This window comes from Artibeus jamaicensis, unplaced genomic scaffold (genome assembly GCF_021234435.1).
Source record: "Artibeus jamaicensis isolate MK-2021 breed Jamaican fruit bat unplaced genomic scaffold, CSHL_Jam_final scaffold_804, whole genome shotgun sequence".
NCBI lineage: Eukaryota > Metazoa > Chordata > Mammalia > Chiroptera > Phyllostomidae > Artibeus > Artibeus jamaicensis.
Genome location: NW_026522055.1, coordinates 384,043 through 410,754, shown reverse-complemented (window position 1 = coordinate 410,754; position 26,712 = coordinate 384,043). Strand labels below are relative to the sequence as shown.

Sequence of the window (26,712 nt, the reverse complement as noted above, 5' to 3'; positions counted from 1 at the left end):
GTCCCAGGCTGTGTGTGGCATTGTGGACGGAACTCCCCCTGTGACCACGAGGAAGGTGCATGGATACTGCTGAGCTGAGAGTGAACCCTGGGGACCCCTGGGACCCCTGTCAGGCACGGGCTCTGCACCCATCGGAGATATTCAGCAAAACCGAAGGGCCATTTCGAACATTCTTCCAGCCTCTGCCATGAAGCTTACCCGTGGACTCTGCCAACAGACTGATACCCCATGGGGTGGGAACTGGGACTGGGCCCCCCTGAGCTTGTCTCCTGGTGCAGGACCTTGGTGAATTTTTAAAAAATATTTTATTTATTTATTTTTAGAGAGAGGGGAAGGGAAGGAGAGAGGGACAGAAACATCAGTGTGCAAGAGATGCATCAATGGATGGACTCTCAGATGCCCCCAGCTGGGGACCCAGTCGGCAACCCAGGCATGTGCCCTGACTGGGAATTGAACTGGTGACTTTTCACTTTGCAGGCCAGCTATTCAATCCAGAGTCATGCCAGCCAGGGTGAATTTTTTTTTCAAAAAAATGTATTGATGGGCCCAGGCTGGTGTAGCTCAGTGAATTGAGCGCAGGCCTGCAAACCAAAGAATCGCGGTTCAATTCCCAGTCAGGGCACACACCTGGGTTGCAGGCCAGTTCCCAGCAGGGGATGCATGAGAGGCAACCACACATTGATATTTCTCTCCCTGTCTCCTTCCCTTCCCCTCTAAAGATAAATAAAATCTTTTAAAAAATGTATTTATGGAATTTAAATTTAACAACATGCACAGAATTAGGGCAGCCCAACAACAGCCCATCGTTCAGTCCTCCACACGTTGCCAGGCTTGTTTGATCCGTGTCTCTCCCGTATTTAAAGATGAGTGACAGCTTGCTCTCCCTCCCGGCAGCACGCTCACACCTCCCCCTCCACCCTCCCCCTCCCCCACAGGCACAGATGTCCTAGACCGTGACGGACCCACGAGACCTCCGACCAGGGGAGGGATGAGCTGCAGTGGTTCGTCCGGGGCTCACCCCTGCGCCCGTCCCCAGGGCCCCCTTTTCTCTGACTCTCCAGGGAGGCCAAGCCACCCGGCCCAAGCTCAGTCCTCCCCCAAGGTCACTGCTTTGACTCTGAGTCAGGGCACTTGCCTGGGTTGCGGGCCAGGTTCCCAGTTGGGGTGTGTGTGAGAGGCAACCAACTGATGCTTCTCTCGCACATTGATGTTTCTCTCCCTCTCTTTCTCCCTTCCTTCCCCATCTCTCTAAGAATAATTTTTTTTAAAGATTTTATTTATTTATCTTTAGAGGGAAAGGGAAGGAGAGAGGGAGAGAAATATCAATGTGTGCTTGCCTCTTGTGCATCCCCTGCTGGGAACTGGCCTGCAACCCGGGCAATGTGCCCTGACTGGGAATCATCTAAGAATAAATTTTTAAAAATCTTTAAAAATTGTATGCCAAACACTATGCCGTTCCTAGAGCTAAACATTCAACAGAAATCTTAATGTTGTAGAATACCCCCTAAATTATCATTTCCCTGACAGTCTCAGAGTTGTCTTTATTGTGCTTTTAACCACCACCAGCACGCCCGCCTGTAAAAATGGAAATCCACTGGTCCCCGCCTCAGAGCTGGCACATAGCAGCAGGCTCTTCTCTGGGCGTGAGATTAGCCACATGCATCTATGAACCAGGTACAGGTCAAGTTTAATAACAGCTTTATTGAGCTTGATAAAGACCGGCTGGAACTGTAAGCAAACACAAACAGCCAGCGGGGGCCATGGGAGGAGCTGGACTTACGGAAGCATTTGCACTCTGCGATATCTCGAGAACCCTGCCGGCAGGAAGGAGTCTGTTTAGAACACAGCTCTAGGGTTCCAACTTCCTTCTCTCCTAATTTCCTTTTCCCTGTCTATACATGCCGCTTCATGTGGGCACGCGAGCTGGAGTGTGCACCTGGCTCCCCATGTCAGCACGCCCTGGGTGGCAAACCTTCTTTTTTCCCCCCGAATCCATCCTTTTTGGTGACAAAACACCTAGTTGATATGATTTTCCAGTCAAGAAGATATCATTCACATACTATAAAATTCACTCATTTAAAACATACAATTCTGCCCTTGGCTGGTGTGGCTCAGTGCATTGAGTGAAGGCCTGCAAACCAAAGGGTCGCTGGTTTGATTCCCAGTCGGGGCACATGCCTGGGTTGTGGGCCAGGTCTCCAGTAGGGGGTGCTGGAGAGGCAACCACACACTGATGTTTCTCTCTTTCTCCTTCCCTTCCCTTGGCTCTCAAAATAAATAAAATCTTTAAAACATTTTTAAATAAAATATACAATTCATTGGTTTTTAGTGGCTTGTAGAGCAGAGCAGGCATCCGGCTGCGCTCCCCTAGCAGCCATCCATGTTAGAAGCTGGTGCCGAGAAGACATTACTCCTCGTTTCCTCTCAGGCCCCTCCCTCCCAGCTGCAGGCCGCCACCAATCAAATCTGCTTTCTCTCCCTAGGGATTGGCCTCTTCTGGACATTTATTTCATAGTGTGTGCTCCTGGGCCAGGCATGGTTCCAATCCTCAGAGAGGCAAAGTCCAGGACCTGCCAGCTAATGCATTCGGGAGCCTGCAACGGGGGAGCTGCGTCCAGAGCATCCCTGAACCACAGAGCGGTGTTGAGATGTTGAGACGGGTTAGTAAGAAGCTGGGGAAATTCCTGGGCAAGCGGGCTGGGGAAACTGAGACAAGGAAGTGAAACAAGCCCAGACAGTTGGAGCAACTTACAGCCAGACAGTGTATTGGTGAATCGCAAAACCTCGTCTCCCCTAACCAAGGACACTTGAGAGCCAATGGTTTATACCTCTGCTCTCTGACCAGACGATACAGAGGTTCCAGGCCATGCCCCACAGATGTCCCTGGAAGAGAGGAAAGCTAATGCAAAGGAGGGACAACAGCGGAACAAGGGGAGGAGCTTGGGCAGAAGCAGCGTGCCTCCCGGTTGGCTCCTCCTCCCCTTACGCCAAGGGAAAGGGCTCCTCCAAGCTCCCCCTAGGAGTCGTCCCCCAAATCCCCACGATCGCCCCATACAAACCTGCTTCTGAGAGCTCAAGGGAAGGTGGACGTTAAGGTTTTTACCCGGCACCTTCTCAGGTTTCCAGCCTCTGATATTAATGACAATACAACTGCAGTCCAATACCTGTCTCCGCCTTGTGGCTGAGCGGGGAGGGGACGCACACGCTCGGTCGCCCTCCGGTTTAGACAGGTCCTCCCTGGGTTTTCACGTGGCTTAGTGAACGGAGGCCCGGCGTTCACCGGCCTCATCCGGAACTCGTGGGCGGTAAGACAGTCTCGGAGCGACTGCTGAACTGAGGAATGAGTCTTACTCAGCAACCCGGCCTCCCCGGCTCCTTTCATTCAGGTCCAAAGGGGGCGCGGGGAGGTGGGGCAGGGGGTGTCACCCAGAAGTCTATTTCTGGTGGGGCTCCCCACCTGCGGGTGACCTAAGGGGTCCCGACCTCCCACCCGGTCGGTTCCTTTCGGGTCCGGGCGTCTAGTGAACAAGGCTGAGTTTCTTCTGCAAAAAAAACCGCTCACGCCGACCGAATGTGCTGAGGTTTTGAGTGACTGTAACAGAAGCTGGGATGTTGCTCGGTCGGGCCACACCTGTGTGTCTTCCGCGGCTGCCAAGGTTCAGCCAGCTCATGCCCTGCTTGACTCGACCCCAGTGCACTTCTGTTAATGGCCAGGGGGCTCCACCCTCTGACCAGGAACCCAGGCCCCAGGCCACCCGACAAGAAAGGGTCGTCATGAGTCTGTTACTGTGCACGAAACTGGGAGTTGAGCGGTGACTCAGTATGGGCTCCATCCCTGTGATAAACCCACCTTACACACTCCTCATTTCCTAGGGTCACCGGAACAACATAGTACGAACTGCGTGGCTTAACATAATAGAAAATTATTCTTGCACTGTTCTGAAAGCTCAGAGCCAGTCCCTGCCTCTATCACCACGTGGCATGCTGGTGTGACACCCGACACGGTGGCGTCAGGGCCCATTCTACTCCAGTAGGACCTCATCTTTACTAATTATATCTGTAAAGACCCTATTTCCAGCCCTGGCTGGTGTGGCTCAGTGGATTGAACACCAGCCTGAGAACCAGAGGGTCACCAGTTCGATTTGCAGTCAGGGCGCATGCGTGGGTTGCAGGCCAGGTCCCCAGTAGGGGGCGCGTGAGGGGCAACCATATATGGATGTTCCTCTTTCTCTCTTTCTCCTTCCCTTCCCCTCTCTCTGACTAGGAATACTTCTTTCCACCCCTTCTTGCCTGTAAGGTCTCTTTTGAGAAATCAGCTGACAGTCTGATGGGAGCTCCTTTGTAGGTGACTGTCCCCTTATCTCTTACTGCTTCTAGGATTCTCTCCTTCATTTTAATCTTGGGTAATGTAATTATGATGTTCCTTGGTGTGTTCCTCCTTGGGTCCACCTTCTTTGGGAGTCTCTGAGCTTCCTGGATTTCCTGGAAGTCTATTTCCTTTGCCAGATTGGGGATGTTCTCCTTTATTATTTGTTCGAGTAGCTTCTCCACTTGTTGCTCTTCCTCTCCTCCTTCTGGTACCCCTATGATTTGGATGTTGGAATCTTTAAAGATGTCCTGGAGGTTCCTAAGCCTCTCCTCATTTTTTTGAATTCTTGTTTCTTCCTTCTTTTCTGTTTGGATATTTCTTTCTTCCTTCTGGTCCATTTCGAGTCCCAGTTTCCTTCCCATCACTGTTGGTTCCCTGTACATTTTCCTTTATTTCACTTCACATAGCCTTTATTTTTTCATCTAATTTGCAACCAAATTCAGCCAATTCTGTGAGTATCCTGATCACCAGTGTTTTGAACTGTGCACCTGATAGGTTGGCTATCTGTTCGTTGCTTAGCTGTATTTTTTCTGGAGCTTTGATCTCTTCTTTCGTTTTGGCCATTTTTTTTTGTCTGGACATGCCTGTTACATAGTGAGGGGTGGAGCCCCAGGTGTTCACCAGGGCGGGGCAACCAGGTCACTGGGTGGTGACTCTGGATGTGGGGCAGGGGTCAGAGAGGGAACGATGGCACTTGCTCCACTCTCTCTACCAGCTTTCAGTCACTTCTGCTGCTCCCCACTGGCAAATTGGGCCCTTCTGGTGCTGATTCCCGGGTGGCTGGGCTTGTGTACGTTCTGGGGCCCTGTGGGTCTCTCCAACAAACCCTCCTGCGAGTCTGGGAGTTTCTCCAGCTGCCGCCTCAACCCCCACAGGTGTTTTCAATCAGTGGTTTGAGGCTTCATTTCCACGTGCCGGGACCCTGGGTTGCGTGGTCTGTCTCGCCCCCAATTGTTCCTCCTGGATTATCTGCGCGCAAATGTGGGACCGCCTGCTCCACCAGCCACAGCTGTAGCCTCACCAGCCTTGCGCACCCTGCTCCACAGTCCGGCGCGGGGTCTGCTGCCTTGCGGTGAGTCCTCTCCGTGCGCCCGTCTCCATCCTTCCTACTGGTCTGGATGAGTGTGTTTTTTTTAACTCCTTGGTTGTCAGACTTCCCTACAGTTCCATTTTCTGTCGGTTCTCGTTGTTTTCTGTTTTTAAGTTGTTGTTGTCCTTCTTTTGGTTGTGAGAGGAGGCACGGCGTGTCTACCTACGCCTCCCTCTTGGCCGGAAGTCAGATGTTATTTATTTATTTATAGCAAGAAGGGAAGAGAGGGAGAGAATCATCAGTGTAGTTGAACCCACAACCAGGGTCCTGGCCCACAACCCAGGCATGTGCCCTGACCAGGGATCCAACTGGTGACCTTTTGGCTCACAGGCCATTGCCGATCCACTGAGCCACACCAGCCAAGCCTAGTTTGGGGCTGTTATGCAGTAACAAGGAACTAATACAGGACCCTCCTCCCCAGTCTTTTTCCTGCTTGCTCTCTTTGTTAAAAAATACTTTAAAATTTATTTTTAGAGAGAGGGGAAGAGAGGGAGAAAGAGGGAGAGAAACATGGATAGGTTGCCTCTCACACGCCCCCTACTGGGGACCTGGCCTGAGCTCTCGGTTTGTGGGGCGACACCCAACCCACTAAGACACGCAGGTCAGGGCTCTCGGGCTTTCTCAGATGTGGACCACATAGCATGACAACTCCGTCAAAGCCTCAGGGAAGCAGACTGAGGCCCCTAATGGCTCTGGGGAGGTGCAATAACATTACGACACAAAAGGAAAGGGGCTCGTGCTCAGACGCATGCGCACAATGGGGATTCCAATAAACAGGACACTTGGGAAGCATTTCAAACAGGCAGGAGCTGAGAGGCGACCTCATTGCTTTCTAATCCAGTGCACCTAGGTCCGGAAGGAATATTAAATGAATATAACTGCATGTTAAGAGTTTTTTTAATGTCCAAAAAGAAGAATGACACCAATAAAAATGCTGGTAGCTCCACAATGTAAAATGCACTGAACGCCAGAAAACCAGGAATCACTTAATTCAACTTTTGTCCACGCTGGGGTTTCTTAGAGTGGCACTGGGGCCTGGGGGCACTGGCGGTGCCAAGGTGGGAGGTCACCTGGGCACACAGGTGACTGCTGAGATGCCCATGGTCTGGCCTCTGTGGCCCTTTGGGGTCAGCCTGCTGCTTCTCTGTCCTGTGGACTCCGGGCATCTTGGCTGGCCTGGGTCAGCCGTCACTTTGAAGCCCTTCCCGCCCCACCCCCATTTCAGGGGACACCCCCTGGCCACCAAGGGCATCTCTGTGAGAGTCATCCCCTCTGATCCCATTTTCTCTCACATTCTTTCGTGATAAGGCCCCACTAAGCAGCCCCAAACCCTCAGTCCCATTCAGCTGAGGGCAGGAAAGGCTTCATCGCCAACCTTCCCAGGAGCCTACCTCCCGCCAAGTAGGCGGTCGGAGCTGCAAAGGAGAGAGCGAAAGTCTGACTCTGTCCTCACACAGTTCGGGGGAAGAGGGCAGCCGCCTGCGGGGTAGCGGCCAGCACTCGCTGGGGTTCCCAGGCTCTGAAGGAACTCGCTGCGTTCCCACACGAGGCTGCAGAGGCAAGTGCTGCATTACGTTCGTTTTTCAGGCACAGAGAGGTTAAGTCACTTGTTCAAGCTCGCCCAGCTGAGAAGCAGAGCAGCCTGGATTCAAATGTGGTTGTCCACTCCCAGGCCCAGGGCTGCACCCCATACTTGGCCTGTCCCCCGAGGCAGGGACACGTGTGGGGCTAGGGACGGCTTTTTCCCACCTGCCCCAGGTCGGCGGCGATGCCCACCCACTGGGGCAGGAAAGCCGCTTGGGGCTTGAAGATGGCACGGAAGGGGGACCCGGGCAGGGTGAAGTTGGCCAGGTAGACGGCGTCCCCTCCGGCCAAGTAGGCGGCCCAGACCCCGAAGGTGCCGACGGTCATGATGGTGTGGTTGCACTGCGTGAGCAGCGCGAAGTCCTTGGCTGGGGAGCCCTGGCGACCGCTGCCTGCGAATGCCACGTCCCCGAGGGAGCTGTCGATGTTCTCCCGGCACCAGGCCATGCCGTCGCTGGTGACCACGAAGAGGGGGGCGCTGTAGCGGGCCCGGAACCAGTCCAGCGCCTGCTCTAGGTACGTCCGGTCGGCCACCACGCCCTTCCACACCCGCGGCATGACGTGCACGTAGTCCCCCCGGCGCACGTGGACCCCCACGAAGGTGCTCGGCCGGCCCCCTCTCACCTGCAGGCCCCGCAGGTGCCTCTGGGCCTCCTCGCGCACGTGGTCGTGCAGGGTGAACTCCCGGAGGATCTCGGGGCGCAGGTGGTGGTAGAAGGTCCAGGAGCAGGGGTAGCCGGTGAGGCGCACGAACTCCCAGGGGATGTGGCGGTGGCGCTCCTCCATCCAGTCGTTCAGGTGGTAGTTCCGCCAGGGGACCCTGCTGGCCGTGGCGTCGTGCAGGACCGGGAGGGTGATTCTGAAGATGGGCGCGAGCGTGCTGTGCATCTGCGCGGGGATGAAGGCCTGGCGGCCGTTCGCCTTGGCCAGGGCGTACAGCGTGGCGTACTCGCCCATCTGGTTCCCCAGGCGGCCTTTGGAGTTGATGGTGAACATGCCCCCCTGGGCCAGGGGCCCGGGGACCAGGACCACGCGGCCGGGGGAGGCCCAGGGTGTGGGCACCAGAGCCAGGCGCTGGCAGCAGTGGAAGATGGTGGACACCACGAGGATGATGAAGAAGAAGGAGATGGTGAAGAAGGAAGGGCAGGTGGCCCAGAGTCTCATGATGGCTGCAGGGAGGAGAAAGGGCCTGAGTCAGGAGAGATGGCTGGACATTCCTCAGACGTCTCACCGCCCCCGCCCGACCCATGTTATTCATTCATTCATTCATTCATTCATTCATTCACTCAACCCATCCAAGCGCCTCCATGGGCCTCCAAGGTGCAGCTCCAGGCCTGCGAGGGGTGTACATCCCAGCTCCGCCCCCTGCCACCACTGTGTGACTTCAGTCAAGCGGCTTCCCCTCTCCGAATTCCTGTCCCTCACCCCTTAAACAAGGACGACTAGGTCGAACCATTTGAAAGTGCCGATAGCTGACCTTCCACCATCGCATGTGGTCCAGTATAACAGACCTGCCTCTGAGGCTTGAGTGAGGATGGCATTTTCGTCTTTAGCACAGTGCCTGGTGCCTAGGAAGCACGATCTACATGCTGGGAAACGGATTCTTCCAGACTAGTCTTGCTGATGGGTTTCTCTGTCCAGGGAGCTCACAGGCTGGGAAGGCGGCACAGTGTGGAGGTCGAGAGCACAGATTCTGACGCCAGACAGCACGGGGTCACCTCCTGCTGGCCGGGCAACCCAAGCATGTTCTTCAGCTCCCTGGGCCTCAGTCTCCTCCTCAGTGAAATGGGGTTTCCCACAGCAGCTCCGTGAGCTGCGCTTCAAAGAGCCCCTGCCTAGTGAGTGCGTCTGGTGACGGTTGGCGGGTGTGGTGGATTCGAGCCAGTCAGACTCTCTCCCCGCTTCCCCTGGATCTGGGGCGGCCTGGGCCTGCCTTGGCCAATCAGACTCAGCGGAAGGGACCCTGGGCCAGGACTCGGGACTGGGTGCCCACTTTCTGCCTCTGTGGCTTTTCTCTGCATCGGCCCGTCAAGCCACCAAGTTGTAGCTTTTATATGAATGTCTGTGATGGACGTTTTGTTATTGGTTAAATTTTTGGTACTTGATTGACATGCCCCGTAATACTCAAATACCATGCAATTCTCTCATTAAAAACGTACAAGCATTACAATGTTTCCATTTGTATCACCCCAGAAAGAAACCCTCTGCGCTCCTTAGCCACCCCTTCCACCTGCCCACCCTCCGTCTCTGTACGTTTCATATAAATGGAATCACACAGTACGTGGTTCTTTGTGGCTGGCTTCTTTCACTAAGTATCACATTCTCAAGGCTCGCCCGGGCCACAGCGTGAGTCAGTGCTTTGCTGGTTTCTTTTTATAGCCAACTAATACTCCGTTACAGGGATGCACCTCCTTTTGTCCATTCATCAGTTGATCGGACGCCTGGTCAGTTTCAGACTATTATAAACACCGTTACCATGAACATGCACGTGCACACCCCTGCGTGGACCTCCGCTTTCATTTCCCCGGGGCATTTACCTAGGAGTGGCATTGCCGGGTCAGAGGATGAGCACGTTTAATAGTTTCCACAGCAGCTGCCATTCCGTCCCCACCAGCAGCGTGTGAGGGCTCCGGTTTCGCCGCATCCTGGCCCACACGCGCCCCTGTCCGTCTCTTTGATCGCAGGGGGTGTGCGGCGCTCTCTCGCTGTGCACCTCCGGCTCCACCCTGCCTCCACCGGGCTCTCCCAGGGCCCCCACACTTGGCTCCCCGTCCTTGTGACGGAGGGATTCCTCCTTCATCAGCAGTTGCTGCTTTTCGAGTCAGTCTCTCCTGCTCTCACACGGGCTCCCAGAGAGGGGCCCTTCACTCCGGGTCCCCAGTGCACCCCGACCCGCTTTCTCAGCCCCTCTTCTGGGTCTTTTCAGCGGCCACAGCTCAGAAGCCCCCAGCCCCATGCAGACGCCCAGGATTGTGCAGCCCCCCTCTCTGTCCCCTAAGTCCTATCTCACCCCCTCCAGCTCCCTCTCCCCCCTTCCAGTGGCCCCTTCAGTGTCGGGGTTCGGTGGGCCTTGCCACAGTTCCCCCCTCTATCCCAGGGCTCCTCGCTTTGTTACTCTGACCCCGTAGGGACATTGGAACACTCTAAGTAGGGCTCTCCTGGATCGGATCATGCTGGATGTGGGTCCCCAGCAAGGTCAGCTTGGCTCCTCCCGCGTGGGGGCTAAGGGTGACGTCATCTCGCTCCTTCCACTGAGGCGCACAGATGGTGCCCGAATTAGTGATGCGCCTTTACAGTGGTGCGGAAACAACATGCCTTCAGTAGAAACCACACTTCTGAGTCCGAATGTTCACCTTCCCCCCCCAGCTAGTCCTCCGAGGTACGGTGCTCCCTCCCCGCGCTGGGCAGCAGCCGCCACGTGCTTTTGCCCAGCTGCGGGCTGATGGAAGCGTTCTGATCATGTTTAAGGTCACCCAGGCTAAACGAGGGCATTTGGTGAGGCAGGTGTATCAAATGCACGATCGACTTAGGGCATTTTAGACTTTGTCGGATGGAACCCCAACGTAAGCCCAGGAGCACCTGTAAAAGACATGTCATGCTTGCCGTTTTAGTTTCCAAAAAGTTCATGAAATCTGCCCCGAGACCCTCTTCTCCCTGGGCTGGTTGACGGGCAGTTCTGCCCCAATGCTTATCACACCGCCTGCCCACCTCTGTCCCGCCCGAGAGGGACTCAGGCCCCGGCCTCCAGCAGCTCACCGGCTCAGTCAGGGCGGAGTGGGGACTGAAGCCCGGGGTTCTGGGGTGGGGGACCCAGCTGGGGCAAAGGCCCCACCACCCAGGGCCCCCTCCACGGGGTGCGACTGGTGCAGCCGCCCAGGGCCCTGCCTGCAAAAGGACCCTGAGCTTGCTTTAATGGTCTGCTCTTGGCGTCTAGAAATCCTCCAGAGAGTCAAACCAGGCACCCCGCGTTTTCGTTTTGCCCTGGATTCTGCAAATCAGGGAGCCAGACCCGCGGCCACCCTGTCCTTGGGTCTCAAGGGCTCCCCCTGCTGGCGTTTCGTCGGCCGGAACAACTGGAAGGTGTGGAAAGGAATCAAGCCAGGCCGAGGCTCCTGTGGGTCCAGCCACACGCCGCTGGGTCCCAACTCACTGACTGACCTACAGCTCCTCGTCAGCCAGGTCCCCAGATTGGGGGCGAACCCCAACAATACCGAGCCCTCCTGGGGACAAAACCTGGCCCGAGCCAATGGGCGGCTCTCTGTAGACTTACCCTAGAGTGAATGCCCGAGTGTTTTGCTGAGGAAACAATACCGTTTGACTGGAGGACACTGTCCAGCCCCCGCGAGTGGGGCTGTGTGACAAGCTGTCATTCTGCCTGGGCTCCCCACCATGGTGACAGGTTCTAAAGTGTCCGGTCCCAAGAGTTTTAGGTACGAGACTTAGTCCTCATGGTTGCCCATGAGGAAGGAACGTTCTTATGTCCATTTAAAAGATTAGAAAACTAAGGCACAGAGAGGTTAAGAGACTTGCCTCAAGTCACACAGCTAAGAAAGAGGTGGGGCCTGATTTGAACCCAGACCACCTGTGCTCTCCATTCGGGTCCTGGATATTTCAAGTATGTCCCAAGGGTGAGTACACGTGCCCTTGGGTCGCAGGCGGGGTGTGACCTGCCCTGCCTTGTGGGGCGTCTGCTATTTCTGGGTGGGGTCCCTCCCCGCTGAGTCCACCTCAGAGCTGTGCCCGGGGAGGTCCTCTCTCCATCCTGGGGTGCTGGGAGGGTGCAAGTGCCCAACACTTGAGGAAACTCCCCACCCAAAGTGTCCTTTCTGACTTGGAGGGAATGGTTTCCTCCCCCTCGGGCGGCTTCTGCCCCTCCCACCTCCCCCGGGCCCCTGCAGGGGTGCTAACCGCCTCAGGCAGCTCAAGCCACCGAGAACAAAAGGGAGGAATTCCTCCCCTTCAGGTAGCACTGGCTTAAGAAACCTTCTATCCCTGGGGGTGAAGGGAAAGTGAGACCTTCCCCCGGAGCTTTCTCTGGCAGCAAACCCAGCCTTTTCGTGGTCCCCCTGCCGGAGTCTTGCCTGCCCCACGCCCACGAGGCTTACCCTGGCCTCCCTCAGGTCGCGGCCCAAATGTCCCCTCCAGACCCCCGTTCTCTCCATCCACCTCCCTACTTGCTTCTGCCCCAAAGGACCCGTCGCCTTCCCCGTAACTGTCGGTTGCTTTTCGTTGCTTTTCCATAGCGATCTCTCCTTACCCTAGGATTGGAGCCGGAGGAGGGCCGGCCTTTGGCACCTGCTCTCTGCAGAGCCAAACACAAAGGGGGGGCCCTAGGGTGGGGGAGGGCCGTAAATACTGCCCCTCATCGCCGGCCCCTCACACTGCCCGCCCTCTGGCCCGATGCACTCCTTCTGATTTGGGGGTGTCTCTGCCCTCAATCCCTTGCTCTTACAGCTGATTCTTGCTTAATATAAGCTTTTTTTTTTTTTTTTAAATCCGATGTCCCTGTCCTGGCCCCTGCACGGTGGCGCACAAGGCCCACCTGAGCCAGAAGCACAGAAGGCCTGGGCTGCGCCCTCCCACCCCCCGGGCAGGGTCTGGGCAGGGGGTCCCCAGTCCCTATCTGGGCCAGGCCCATGCTGTGCCACAGTCAATGCCAAAAGCACTGGAGGCCAGAGCAGCAAATATCTGTGCCTCATCCTCCGAGGCCCTGGCTGTTCTCAGTAGGGAGGGATGCGAAATCTTATTGTTCTGGTGGATGCCGTTCGGCACATAACAGAGGTGGCAGGACCATTTGCAGAGAGGCTTCACGGCTGGGGCACTGAGGCCTCGCAGGAAGCCAACCGGCCGTGGGGGAGGCTGGCTGCGAGCTCTGGCCCATCCAGTCCCGCTCCGGCTGGCCACTGGGACCACTGAGGCCCCGGGCAGCCCCCGTCCCCTCCAGCCCCACCCTCTCAGACAGCAGCTCGCTCCTCTGCATTTCCCCATGGCTGGGCCGAGCCTCCCAAGAACACGGAGTTTTAGGGCTTCAGAGCGATTGACCTTACCGCTCAGTTAACCCACAGCTGACCGAGGTTCCCGAGGGGAGGAGGGGCTGGCTTGGGGTTACATGGCCAGGGGCCCACGTCCCATCTCAGTGCAAGTGGCTCTGACGCACAGCCGCCACGCGGTGGGGCTGAGCTGTGCCCTCCGTTCCAGGGGGTGAGAGTGAGTACAGGGGGACCCCAGACCCAGGAGGCCTGGCCGGCTGCTGCCCCATCCGGTCCTACCTGCCTGGAGCCTCCTCCCTGGTCAGCCTGCTCCTGGCTGTCCGGCTTCAGGCCCCCGGTGGCAGTTCTCGGGTCCCACGCAGCAGGCCGGGGTGGTGTGGCTGGCGGGGGTCCCTGAGGGGACAGCGTGGCTGCGGTTGGGGAGGGGATTGGGGCGGGGGTGGGGGCAGTGGTGGTGTTGGATTCTGCGGGCTCTGCTCTGAGCTCCCGCCCAGAACCCCCACTAGCCCGGGGCCTGAGAACAGACCCTCCGCACTCACTCCTGAGCGCCCACCCCGGCCGCCAAGCTCTTGCGGAAGGGGAGACACGGGAGGAACTAACTGCGGGGGACACTCTCTTCTCGGGTGCAGGTTTGGCCAGCGTCAGGGGCGAAGGGAGGGGTGCTTGCAAAATAAGCTGGGGAAAAGGAGCCTGAGGCCCCAGGGGACCCCCGCACCGCCCAGGCCCGGCTCCCTGACGGTGGGTCTGCTGGTGGAACTAGCCCCTGTTCCTGAGATGGGTCGGGGGTGGGCTCCAGCGCCCAGAAGGGAAAGGGGCTGGGGGCTGGACATCTGGGTTCCCCCGGGTGGCAGGGGTGGCTTCGGGGTCCCTCAGCAGCACCGGGGGGCTCACAGTCTGGTTGCTCAAGGTGCCAAGGGCCAGAAAGTGGCGTCACCTGAGCCACCCAGGAAGAGAGGAGAGGTGGGGGGGGTGGAGGAAATGGGGCTGGACCCTTAACAAAGCTGGTGCTGAGCGACTCCAGGGAAACGCCCGCCGCCAGAGTGCAAAATGGCGCCAGGCCCCTCTGCAGGGGCGGAGGGTGGTGCCCGCCACGGGAGCATGTGGCAGCAACGGTGGGGACACTGCAGGCTGGGACATCAGGCCGAGGGAGGGCGTAACCCCACCTGCAGCCCCAGGTGGCTTACGGACTCCCAGGCTGGGGCCGGATTCAGGGCCAGGCTTCTGGGCGGCAAGGCCTAGAGAGGCTCCGAGGCCCCCAGGCCTGAGTGAGTTTCTCATCAGGGGGTGCAGGCCAAGGAAGGGGGGGTGTCAGGGGGCATTTCGACACCAAGTTCTTCCTAGTGCTGCGATCCTGGGGGTCTGGCCTTCTGGCCGCCTTGTACACGCTGGCCTCTGGGCCAGCCCTGTCCCGCTCGTCTCTCTGCCCTCCCTCAACATCCGCCACCGCCAACATCTGTTCCCTGTCTGTTCTGGGGACCTCAGGATCAGAGGGCAATGTGGGAGCTCAGATCCCTGGACTCGGAGGCCGAGGATGGCAGACTGGGGGGCTGAGGTGATTAGAAAGTCCTCAGAAGTCCCAGCATAGGGTCTTCCCACCTGGAGTCCTAAGGGGGACCCGGCATCTACCCCCCAGCACCCCACAAGGGTTTCCGCACCTGATTCCCAGCCCCAGAGCGACCCAGACTTCCAGCCCTACACGTCCCCGTCCTCTCCTTTAGCACGCTTCTCCGGGCTTTGCACCTGGGGGGGAAAGGGTTAAGGGTGGCGGAGGCTGGGGGTGGGTGGCAAGGAGGCCCGGTGGTTTGGCCATAATCCCCTCCGTGCCCAGGGTGTGGAGAACAAGGTTAGGGCACCACGTGGGAAAGGGCCTCCCGCTTCTGATCCCCGCTGGGCACCCCGGCCCCTCCCCCTGCCCTTCCCACGGGCCTGCAGGGCTGCGGTGCTCTTGATCCCAGATGCCTGCCAGCCCGCCAGCCGGCCTGTCTGTCTGTCCGGGCCTCCGGGCTCCCTGGGGCCCTCTCCCCCTACTCCCTGTGGCCTCTGGGTGCCCGGCTACTGTCTGTCTGGGCCTCCTCCCCTCCCCTGGTGTCACAGGCTCTTGCTAGACTTGCCTCTCATCCCGTTTCTCTCTGCTGCCTCTGTCCTTCTCTCTGTTCCTTTGTCTCAGCTTCATCCATGTCTAAAGCCCCCTCCCCTGCCCAGCCATGACCCCAGCAGCCCGGGTGCCCCCCCCCCCCGCTTCACCACCTGCCCCCCCAGGGCCCCTGGCCCTTGACACTGACAGATCGCTCTGGGGTGTTAAGCTATGGATTAGTTCAGGCAAAATTCTCGATTTTGCTTGCGTTCTTTCCCCTTTGGGTTGTGTAAACAGTAATTCTCCCCAGATGGAACTATTTTCCTCGCTTAGAAGCAGCCGCGGAGGGGGCTTAGGCAGGGCGAGGGGCGGAATGCTGGGGTCCTCTGGGGGGGGGGCCTGGGAGACAGCCTGGTGCAGGTGGACACTTGAGGACAGCCTGAGGCCCTCAGCCCGCCACTCCTGTCCTCTCCAGGTACCTGCCCCTGCTGGGACCATGCCCGTGGCCTTCGCCCTCTTGCTCCTCCTGAGCCAGGCCACCTCGGACCCATGCTACCATCCAGGGGGCCGGCCCCGCTTCTGCCTCCCGCCGGTGACCCAGCTGGCCGGCACCGTGCTCTCCTGTCCCCAGTCCTGCGCCTTCCCCGCAGCGGCTGAGGTCAGCCCCAGGGCCGCCTGCAACGGCAGCCTGACCCTGGCCCTGGGGGGGGCCTTCCTCCTGACATCCGTCAGCCTGCGCTTCTGCCCCCCGGGCCCCCCGGCCTTGGTCCTGTCGGCCTCCTGGGCCACAGGAGGGCCCTGGAGATCCCTGTGGCGCAGACCCGCCTGGCCTGGGGCCTTGGGGGGCCCCGAAAAGGTGACCTTCCGTGCCCCCCGGGGCTCCAAGGCCAGCGTGGTGGCCAGTCACCTGCGAGTGGAGTTCGGGGGCCGGGCAGGGCTGGCGGCAGCTGGAGTGAGAGGACGCTGCCAGTGCCACGGCCACGCCGCCCGCTGCGCGGCCCGGGCCCGGCCGCCCCGCTGCCGCTGCCGCCACCACACCACGGGTCCCGGCTGCGAGAGCTGCCGCCCGTCCCACCGAGACTGGCCCTGGCGGCCTGCCACACCCTGGCACCCCCACCCCTGCCTGCGTGAGTCCTGGGCCCCGCTCTCCCGCCCTCACCCACCGCCCGGCCCCATGACTCGCGGACAGCGGCCCCTTGTCCCTGAGGCTCGCGGAGCGCTCTCTCCGCCGCGAGCTGCCTGTTCTTTGCTCCTCCCCTCACTGTGCTGCAGCCCGGTCCCCTCTTCGCCTCCCCCCCTCCCCCCCATAGCCTCCCACCTGCCGGCCCCAGACTTCCAGCTGCCCACCTGCCCATTAGGGGGCGCTCGTCTGTCCCAAACTCCAGTACAAGGAGAGTGACGTGAATAACACGTCCCGAGCACCCAGCCCAGGGCCCAGCTCGCTGCAGGCACCCCGATGACCCTTACGGGATAATTACAGGGAACGGGGCCTCTGGGCCTTTCCTGACTCATCGAATCGACCACAGGGAGTTAGGGTTCAGTCATCGAAGCCGTACGTACCCATCACCCACTATGTGCTATCATTGGGCTCAGCTCACAGATGGGGACACTGAGGCTAGGGTTGGGAAGTCCCTTGGGACACACAGCCGGTCAGTGGCAGGGCCAGAAGCCGAGCTCAGGGCCAAGGGGGTCTTGGCTTGTCCCTGCCAAGCCGCTGCCAAGCGCTGTCACACTGGGTGTTCTGGGGCAGCACGCAGGAGGCAGACTGCCTGGGTTCGAATCCCAGCTCCCCTGCTTGCTTACTGGCTGTGTGATCCCAGGCAAGTGACCTAACCTCTCTCTGCCTTCGCTCGCTCGCCTGTAAAGTGGGGGGAGGAACATACACGTGAAGTTGTTAGAAACGGCCCCCTACCACAGCCGGCGCAAAGGAAGTGTTTCCCCAGTACCTGCCGAGGTTATCAGCTCCCAGATGAGGGCGGCGAGGCCTGAGGGGCTGCATCCCTTGCCCTGAGCCTCACTGCCAGCAGGGGGCGGTGCTGAGCGAGCCTGGGGGAGATGGACGGGGCCTCGGGGGAGATGGGCGGCGCCCCAGGCCTTCTGGCTGGACCGTGCTCCCGCTCCACGCCCATCTTCCCTCCTTGGGGCTTCCAGACTGGAGCTTCCAGAGTCTAGGCCCCTCCCCAAGCCTCCGGAAGCCCCTTCTCTGAGTCAGCCCCTTCGTCCTCGTCCCTCCGGCCTGCAGCCCTTGTTGCCGGGTCTGAGGGTGGCTGTTACCAGTCCCTGGAGGGTAATTCCACTCCACAGACACACACACACACACACACACTCACTCACTCACTCACTCGAATCCCCTGGACTTCATTCTGCCTCTGCAGTTCTTTGCCTGCCTCTCTATTTCTTCCCAAAATGACTCACTTACAGACACACCACTGTCCTCGGCTCCCCACTCTATCCTCACCCCAACTGGGGTCCTCCTTGGCCCTCCACCCTGACACCTCAGGGCCTCTGCTCAGTTGGCCCATCCCCACCAGCCAGACCTGCCGCCCCATTGAGAAAGTGGGGGAGGGGGACGCACGTGGCCTGGGGGTGCAGCGGGGCTCGTCCTGGGCCTGGGCAGGGCCTGGGAGCAGCGGAGCTCCCCTGTGGGAATCACCACATGCCCCTGGCGGAGCGAGGCACCGCCCTCTGACCCCCACAGCCCTGTGATGGAGAAGGGGAGCCTGACTCCCGTGGTGAAACTGCAGGCTTCCGGACATGCTGTCTGGAGCCCCTTCCCCATGGACGTCTTCCAGAGCGAAGGGAGGTGACGTGATCACCCTCAGGTCAGAAAGAATCCAAAGGCCACTGCTTACCCACCGTCACCTGCGAGGACTGCCACCTCTGACGGAGCTCCCCACTGGGCCCGGAGGAAACTGGGGTGCAGAGAGGCAGAGCCACTCTCCCGAGAACACCCCCCAGCCTCGGCTCCCGGAGACCTTCCCCCACTCCCACGGGTTCGCAGGACCTGCCAGTCTGGGCCTCTCCAGCCTCTTAGAGCCCCGAACCCCTTCACCCTCTCCAAGGAGGGGTCCATGAACCCCCTGCATGAGCATCTCACTCCGGGATGCTGGCTAGAAATGCAGATCCCCAGGCCCAGCATAAGCCCTCGTGTGGGCCCTGGAATCTGTGTCATTCTTTTTCAAGATTTCCTTGGGGATTCTGAGAAGTAGTTAAGATTTGAGAGCCACTGCCTTAGAAAGCCTGGTGCAGGCGCCCAGAACCGGGTACACAGTGCTCAAGGGAGCCTGTGAGCTGTGCAGGAAGCACCGGAGTGTGGTCGCCAAGAGCACAGACACTGGAGCTGGAAAAAGCCTGGCTTCCCACGCTGCCTCCGACCACTCCTAAGCTGAGTCGCCCAGGGCAGGTGCCTTCACCTCTCAGAGCCTCAGTGTTTGCATCTGTGAAATGGGGACCCTGGCAGCGTCAGCCCCACAGAGGGGCCATGGGAACGCCACACCTGGGCAGTCAGCACGTGCTCCCCGGCCAGGGAAGCTCTCGCAGGGCCCATGCGCTGTGGGGCCCTGCATTCAGCACTCTCTATCCATTACATGACCTTGAAACCTCAGGAAGCAGATACTAGAAATGTCATTTTGCAGCAAAGGAAGCTGAGCTGCGCAAAGAAGTCACGTGCCCAAGGAAGACAATGGGACGTGAACACGAAGGGTCTGCGCACAGCCCCTGACGGAGGCCCCCACTCTCCTGAAGGAGCCCCCTGGTTTCACACAACTGCGGTTCCTCAGAGCCCTCGGGCTTTCCCGGCCCCAGTCCAGGGCCCCCATTTTAAAGATGGGTGTGAAGAGGTTCTGAGATCCAGGCTTAACCAGGCAGCCTCTTTGACACTGTGCCCGCAGTCTACTTCTGAGCAAAGCGGAGGGCAAGCTGGGGACGGGACACAGGAAGCCTGGGTCTGACTGGCTCCCCCTTGCCCCCAGCCTGTTCCTGCAACCAGCACGCCCGGCGCTGCAGGTTCAACTCGGAGCTGTTCAGGCTGTCGGGAGGCCGGAGTGGGGGCGTCTGTGAGCGATGCCGCCACCACACAGCCGGGCGGCACTGCCACTATTGCCAGCCAGGGTTCTGGAGGGACCCTAGCCAGCCCATCACCAGCCGAAAGGCCTGCAGGGGTGAGTGCGGTCTGTGGCCCAGCCCAGGCAGAAAGGAGGCAGGACCAGACACCTGGGTCTGAGGGAGGAGGGGCCTCGGAAGGGAGCAGGAGCAGCTAAGGCCCAGACGCCCCCCATCCCAGATCGTCTCTTCATCTAGCCTGCCAGTGCCACCCTATTGGGGCAACAGGCGGCACCTGCAACCAGACCAGCGGGCAATGCTCCTGCAAGATAGGGGTCACTGGCCTGACGTGCAACCGCTGTGGTCCCGGCTACCAGCAGAGCCGCTCCCCCAGGATGCCCTGCCAGCGTGAGTCCTGCGAGGCCCCAAGCCCCGCGTGGGGCTGGAGGCAGACATCCCAGATCCCTGATGGGCAGGTGTGACAACGGCTGGGTCTCTGGGATGGAAGTTAGAGGCTGGAGGCTGGACTCTGAATTCTCGGGGAAGTGGGGACCAAAATCCCAGTCTTCTCAGTGGGGCAAAAGGCCGGGGGCCTGCTGGACCACTTGATCTGAGGAAGGAGAGGCTGGGAATGCAGACTCCTGGGTCTGAAAAAAGAAAGGGCTAGGGCCCTGGCTGGTATAGCTCAGTGGATTGAGTGTGGGCCTGTGAACCAGTCTACTGCGGTTCGATTCCCAGTCAGGGCGTATGCCTGGGTTGCAGGCCAGTTCCCAGCAGGGGACCCATTTGAGGCAACCATACATTGATATTTCTTTCCCTCTCTCCTTCCCTTCCCCTCTAAAGATAAATAAATAAAATATTTTAAAAAAAAGAAAGGGCTAGGGATCAGGACTCAGGTCCTGACGGACAAGGGCAAAGGGTGCTTGCCCTCTTGGACCTTAAAGGAATATAGAGCTGTCTGGATTCTTTGGGAGTGAAGGGGGCGTATACAGAAACTCAGGTTAAATTTCTCCTTTGGTCTCTCATAGGAATCCCAGAGGCATCAACCACGCTTGCTACGACCTCTATCGCTTACAGCTCCGGTAAGGCAGGCTTGCATGGAGATCCCTGGCGGCAAGAGGGTTTGGGGATGGGCTGATTTGGCCCCCCAGTGGGGATACAGGGGTGGCCCATTGAGCCAAGACTCAGGGTTCCAGCACCCCAGGTGTCCCTCAGGATGAAATGTGGCGGTGGGCAGGGGCCCAGGCCCCAGGAGCCCCCTGCAGACAGCCCGACCCTCCCCAGACCCTCAGTGCCGCAACTACTGCAATATCTCGGACACCAGGGTACATATGACCCTCCGGAGGTACTGCCAACAGGACTATGGTGAGCGTTGGGGAGAAACGGGGCCAGCCGGGACAACTGCCTCCGTGCAACCCCCTTCTCTGGCCTTCATTTGCTCATCTGACGTGGGAAGGGGTGTTAGACTCTAAAGGGCCCTTTCTGATATACGACATGATGTGCCAGAAGACACGTGGGGGGCAGGGGCAGTGGAAAGGGGGTGTTCCCTACCCTTCTTTGTCTTCTCTTTCCCTATGTTCTTGGCCTTGCTGAGTTTCACTCTCTCCTTCAGCCTGTCACGTCTGAGGGAGGTGGCCTCCTGGGGGTGGAAGGAGAAAGGGGAACTTGGTTGAATGGAACAGGCCTTTGCCTGCTCTCGCCTACTGCAGACCCTCTCTGCCTCCCTTTGAGCCCCATGCCCACAGAGGCTTACCCTTCCCGAGTGATGCCGTAAGCCCCGCCTCGGGTCCCGCCCCCCGCCCCGTCAGGACTAACCCACCGGACCCCGGGGACTCCCCACCACACAGGCCTGACATCTCTCCTCCCCTCAGTTCTCCACGCGCTGGTGCTGGCGTCTGAGGGGGTAAGCCCGGCTTGGCGGCGGCTGGCCTTGCGCGTGCTGGCCGTGTACAAGCAGCGAGCGCGGCCTGTGCGCCGCGGCGGCCAGGAAGCCTGGGTGCCCAGCGCGGACCTGGCCTGCGGCTGCCTACGCCTGCGGCCCGGCACCGAATACCTGTTGCTGGGCAGTGCGGCGAGCGGCCCCGACGCCGCACGCCTGGTCCTCGACCGCCACGGCCTCGCACTTCCGTGGAGGCCGCGCTGGGCCAGGCCCCTGCGGCGGCTGCAGCAGGAGGAGCGAGCTGGGGGCTGCCGCAACCTGCTGCCTGCAACCTGGAGCCCTGAGCCGAGCACCGGAGCCCCAGCGGAGCGGCCTGGAGAGGCTACCAATGCCCTTGGAAGAGACCATGAGAAGAGCCTTTTACCTTGAGGGCGCTGCACTGAGCGAGCCAATCAGACGTCGAGGAGGCCATGACGTCACTAGCTTGCGCCAGCACCGTGCAGGCGCGAAGGCCTGTTAAACAAAGGCAACGAACTGCAGGCAGGATATTTGGTTTCTGCCTGAGTCTAGCGCAGCTAGTCCCCTCAATAAAGTCTTAAATCTTGAGGAACTTTGGCTACAGACCCCTGATCTGTGCTGAAAGCGTTGCTGAGGGGCAAATGAAGAAGGCCTTGAGTGACTCAGTGGAGCCAAAGTATGGCTACCGCTCCCTGACAAAATGGCCAATCCAATGAAAGAGCTGACGTGACGTCACTAAGTGCTGATCAGGTTTTGTTGCCCAATGATTGGGTAAAAGCCATGGATGGAGACAGCAGAAGGGAAAGGCAGGAATATGTACGCCTTTTTAGGATACCAGGGACAGATTTCCAGAAAGTTCCAGATTTAGGAATTTTCAGTTCTGGAAGGGCCTTGGGATGGTTTCTGAGAAGGAAATAAAGGGACTTTGAATAAACATCGGACAGAGGTCTCGAGTGGGGTTTACCTAGTCTTGAAGCACAGCCTAAGCCCTTTTCTGAGAGAATAGCCAATTGCGAGCCACAGAATAGTATGACATCACTTGCTGCTAAGCAGAATACTGTCCTATCCGAGAGTTGTCCTATCCAATAGGGTACCTATTGCCCAGGGATGGAGCTTCAAGGCTGAACGCAGTAAGCACTATGGAATAGAAAGTGGTCATGGCCTAGGACCTTGTTTGTCACCTGAACCTCTGCCCCTACACTTACAATCAAGAACACGATTTCAGTTTGGGGGCCCTTTGCAGGAGTCACTAAGTACTTTGAGGAAGTCTCAGAAGAAGGGATAGGCCTTGAAGTTCATTTGGGCTTAGGGAATGACCCCGTTCCTTTCTTGAGAGAAAAGTGGCCTCTCAGCCGATGGGGAGTCAGGGCGGGCCATAGTGTCACCCCTCCAGGGGGTGACTGTTTAACCCCTAAACTCCCCATAATGTCCTATATCTGGCCAAGCTTGCTGCCGGCCTCCAGCTGGACCCGGGGTGGGGGCATCTCTGAAGCAGGACTTAGGAGTCTTTGGGAGTTTCTAAGAACCGTTCTCAGTTCCAGAAAAACTCCATATTCTTTACCTTTGTTCTTTTCCTCCTTTGTTGAAGCCAACTCAATTGGGCATTCACCCCACCGCTCACTCCACCCTCATGTCCAGCCCATGAGCAAACCCTGTAATACTTACCCACTAAATATGTTCATAATGCAAAAATGTTTACCACTTTCACTACTGCCACCTTGGTCCAAGCCACCACCGCAGGTTGCCTGGGTTAGTACACTGGTTTCTACAGGGGTCTCACCTCTACCCTCTTAGCGCCTCTACCCTCTTAAAGTCTTCTTCGCACAGAAGCCAGGGTGATAGCTTAAAAGTCTAAGTCAGATCATGCCACTGTTGTGCGAAAAAACCCTTGAATGGCTTCCCATCTCTTTTAAAATAAAATCCAAAATACTTGCCCTGTCCTATAAAGTCTTACATGCTCTATCGCCACTGCGTAACCGACCTCACCTCCTACACTCCCCCTCATCCACACCCTGGAGCCGCATGGGCCTGCTTCTCGTGCCTTTAAAAAGCCACACACACGCTGCCACAGGGCCTTTGCATCGCTGTACTCTCTTCTCGAGACACATTTCTAGTTCACGTAATAAGCTAGTTCCCATTCTTCACTGAAGCCCTCCGTGAGCCAGGTCAGCTGGCTCTGTTGGCTTGAGCCAATAAAAGTTGATCTCTTGCTCATGTGCCTGTCTCATGCAAGTCAGCAAGGGGCAATTTTCCACAGTCACTCCAGGATCCAGGATGAGAGGCATCTACCATCTTGTCACTGCAACCTATGGCATCCTCGATTACTGCGACAGGCAACAGAGAGAGACAACAGAGGGCACTGCATGGCCCCTCGTGAGAGACAAAGGCTTTGGCCCAGGAATGACTGTGGTTCTTCTGCTCACAGCTCATTGGTCACAATGGTTCCGTCCAAGTTTGTGAGTGTGAGGAAGTAGAATTTTCTTACGTGCAACCTTTGCTTTGTGAGACAGTGCACAACCAAACTGAGCCACACGAGTCGGGGCACAAAGTTCTGTTGATGGCGCGGCTGCAGAGACCATGTGCGTGAAGATCACGGACTGTGGAGGCAGGCTACCTGGGTTCAGATCCCTCCCTGCCCCTCAGTTTTCTCATCTATGAAGTGGGCGTGATAATAATAATAATAGGGAATAACCCACAGAGCATATTATGAGGATTAAAAGAGTTACTATGTGTACATCATGGGCTTAGAAAGGTGCCTGGCAGCCCTGGCTGGTGTAGCTCAGTGGCTTGAGTACGGGCCTATGAACTAAAGGGTCACGGGTTCGATTCCCAGTCAGGGCACATCCCTGGGTTGCAGGCCAGTTCCCAGCGGGGGACACACAAGAGGCAACCATACGTTGATATTTCTCTCCCTCTCTCCTTCCCTTCCCCTCTAAAGAAAAATAAATAAAATCTTTTTTTTAAAGGTGCCTGGCAAAGAGTAAGATGCATGTGAATTAAAAAAAAATAATTGTTAACAAAGAAAAAAATTATTGTTATTATTTAAACACATAGTAGCCACACCTTCTCCAGAGAAGGAGAGCCCAGAAGGCTGGAACATAAATTGAGATTTTGCTGGACTCCCCAAGGAAGTAGGAGTTGAGAGCAGGGAAAGAGGCTAAGAGGCCAAGAGGGGCTGTGGGAACCCCCCAGGCCTGGATGGTCCTGGCCCTCCTGCCTCCCACCCAGGGGCTGGGGGAGTAGAAGATGAAAGTGACGAGTGGGCAAGCCCCGTATGTTCCTTATGACCCAAACTTTGTTCCCAGCGCCCGAGACTAATAGGTGTGAAATCCACATCTGGGACCCACTTCCGGCCTGGCCATTCCCTCTGCCTCAGGCACTGAGCCCAGCCTGTCTGTGCGCTGGAACAGAGGCGGCACAGGTGGCTTCCAGAGCTCAGAGGAGGCCCCTGACCACCTCAGCATTGCTGATGGCTTCCTGCAGGAACAGACTCCGCAAGTGCATAAGAGTCCGAGTAGTAACCTGCCGGGCAGAGAAATGCAAAAGAGTCCTGGCTGGTGTGGCTCAGTGGATTGAGTGCAGGCCTGCCAAGCAAAGGGTCACCAGTTTGATTCCCAGTCTAGGGTTCATGCCTAGGTTGTGGGTCAGGTCCCCAGTAGAGGCTGCATGAAGGCAATCACACATTGGTGTCTGAGCTGGGATGCACCCTGGTGGGACATCAGGGGGCGGGGCGGGATAGGAGAGAGACCTAGGCACGGTCTCATCTGGTGTAATGTGTGATAATTGAGGCAGCACGGGGCCCGGCCTGGGACTTCCAGGAAGAGACTTGCTGGAGGAGGGAAGGCCCTCACTGGGCCTTGCAGAAACTTCTAGTGTCTCCCAGGCAGATGAGAGGCAGCCACGGTCTCTAGGGATAGAGAGGGGGAGCATCCCTTCATTTAATCATGCCCAATTTCTCTCCTGAGAAGCGCCACATGCCCTATGCAAAGTGATGCTGGAGGCACAGAGGTGCCTTGGGCCCTCCAGGGCAGACACACAGGGACATAGACTCCCTCTAATGATATCTGTGCTCTGATGGAGGTAGCCGAGGGCACTGGAAATGTCCACAGCAGGCATTGGGAGGTCGAGGGCTTCCTGGAGGAAGAGAGCTTAACTTTAGGTAGATCCTGCTTTTTCTGCAGCATCCGTCCATCTGTCTCTCCCTCCCCACGTGTCTCTGGTTCCTTCATTGTCTCTGCCCCTGAAGAATTCCATGCTTTAAAATTTATTCTTTCATCCTTGGGGTTGGCTGCCGTGAAAAATTACCACAGAGTGCATGGCTTAAAATAAAAAAATTCTTTCACAGTTTGGGAGGCCAGGAGTCAGAAATCAAGGTGTCGGCAGGGCCATTGTCCCTCTGAAGGCCCTGGGGGTCCTCCTCATCTCTTCCAGCTCCCGGTGACTCCTGGCGTTGCTTGGCTTGTGGCCGCATCACCCCAACTGTGCCTTCACATCGCTGTCTCCCCTGTCTCAAATCTCCTTTTTTAAAAAAATATTTTATTTGTTTATTTTTAGAGAGAGGGGAAGGGAAGGAGAAAGAGTGGGAGAGAAACATCAGTGTATGGTTGCCTCTTATGCTCCCCCTACTGGGGACCTGGCCTGCAACCTAGGCATGTGCCCTGACTGGGAATCGAACCAGCGACCCTTTGCTTCACAGGCCCATGCTCAATCCACTGAGTCAAATCTCCTTTTGCCTTTCTCTTACCCTTGTCACTGAATTTAGGCTCTACCTCGATCATGGAGGATGACCTCACTCAAGATTATTAACTTCATTACATGTGCAAAGACCGTTTGCCAAATAAGGCCCATTCATAGGCTGCAGGTGGACATATATTTTTGTGGGGAGAAGGGTGCCCATTAAAGCCACCACATCCTGGAGGAGTCGCCTCCCTCTCTGAGCCTCGGCATTCTGTCTGCATAATGGGGTTAACGCCTCCTCATGGGGAAGCTTTAAGGCTCCGATGAAGCCTCCAAGTGCGTAGCGCGGCCCCCAGATCTCGGGAACTCGTGGGGTGGCTGCGATTTCTCCTGTTGGAGAACTAGCTCTGTATGGGCTGGGTACTTCAGCGGGCCTTTCTCTGCCTCTTTTCTCATTTCCCTGCACGTATGTCTCCATCGTGTTTTCTCCATCCCTCTCCTCTTTGCTTTTGTCCCCTCCCCCGCCGCTTCCTAAGTGTAACTGGGCCAATCGCCTGTGCCCTATGACTGGGTTTCCTCATCTGTAAAATGAGATAATAGTCTATGCTTCACAGGGCGGCAGTGAGGACCGCGTGAGTTGGTTCACAGAAATGCTCACAATTTTGCCCTGAGCAGTGTGGCTCAGCTGGTCAGGCATCGTCCCCCGAAAGCAAAGGGTCGCCTGTTTGATTCGCCTGGGTTGCAGGTTCAGTTCCCGGTCGGGCACATATGAGAGGCAATGGGTTGATGTTTCTCTCCCTCTCTTTCTTCCTCCTTTCCCCTCTCTCTAAAAATAAGAAGTAAAATCTTTCTTTAAAACAAGAAATGCTCATAATTTTGCGTGGTATGCAGTAGGTGCTAATTATTGTTACTGTCACTATGATGATGATGATGATGTCTTGTCTCTTTTCCCTGTCTCCATAGCGCCCTCTGCCTCTTTGAGACGTTCCT

At 57.6% G+C, this 26,712-nt stretch overlaps 2 protein-coding genes across 2 annotated transcripts; one reads left to right on the top strand and one right to left on the bottom strand.

Annotated features, from left to right (window-relative positions):
• Window positions 1–7,187: 7,187 nt before the first annotated feature.
• LOC119059557 (galactoside 2-alpha-L-fucosyltransferase SEC1-like) lies at window positions 7,188–8,219 on the bottom strand. Its single transcript, XM_037159624.2, has one exon. The coding sequence runs from the start codon at window positions 8,205–8,207 to the stop codon at window positions 7,188–7,190; it is 1,020 nt and encodes a 339-aa protein (XP_037015519.2). The 5' UTR covers window positions 8,208–8,219.
• Window positions 8,220–15,603: 7,384 nt separating this feature from the next.
• On the top strand, window positions 15,604–21,456 carry NTN5 (netrin 5). The gene is made up of 6 exons (XM_053659785.1): window positions 15,604–16,234; window positions 19,079–19,267; window positions 19,407–19,556; window positions 20,177–20,230; window positions 20,433–20,513; window positions 21,020–21,456. Exons 1-6 carry the CDS (start codon window positions 15,604–15,606, stop codon window positions 21,454–21,456), a joined length of 1,542 nt encoding a protein of 513 aa, XP_053515760.1.
• Window positions 21,457–26,712: the final 5,256 nt, after the last annotated feature.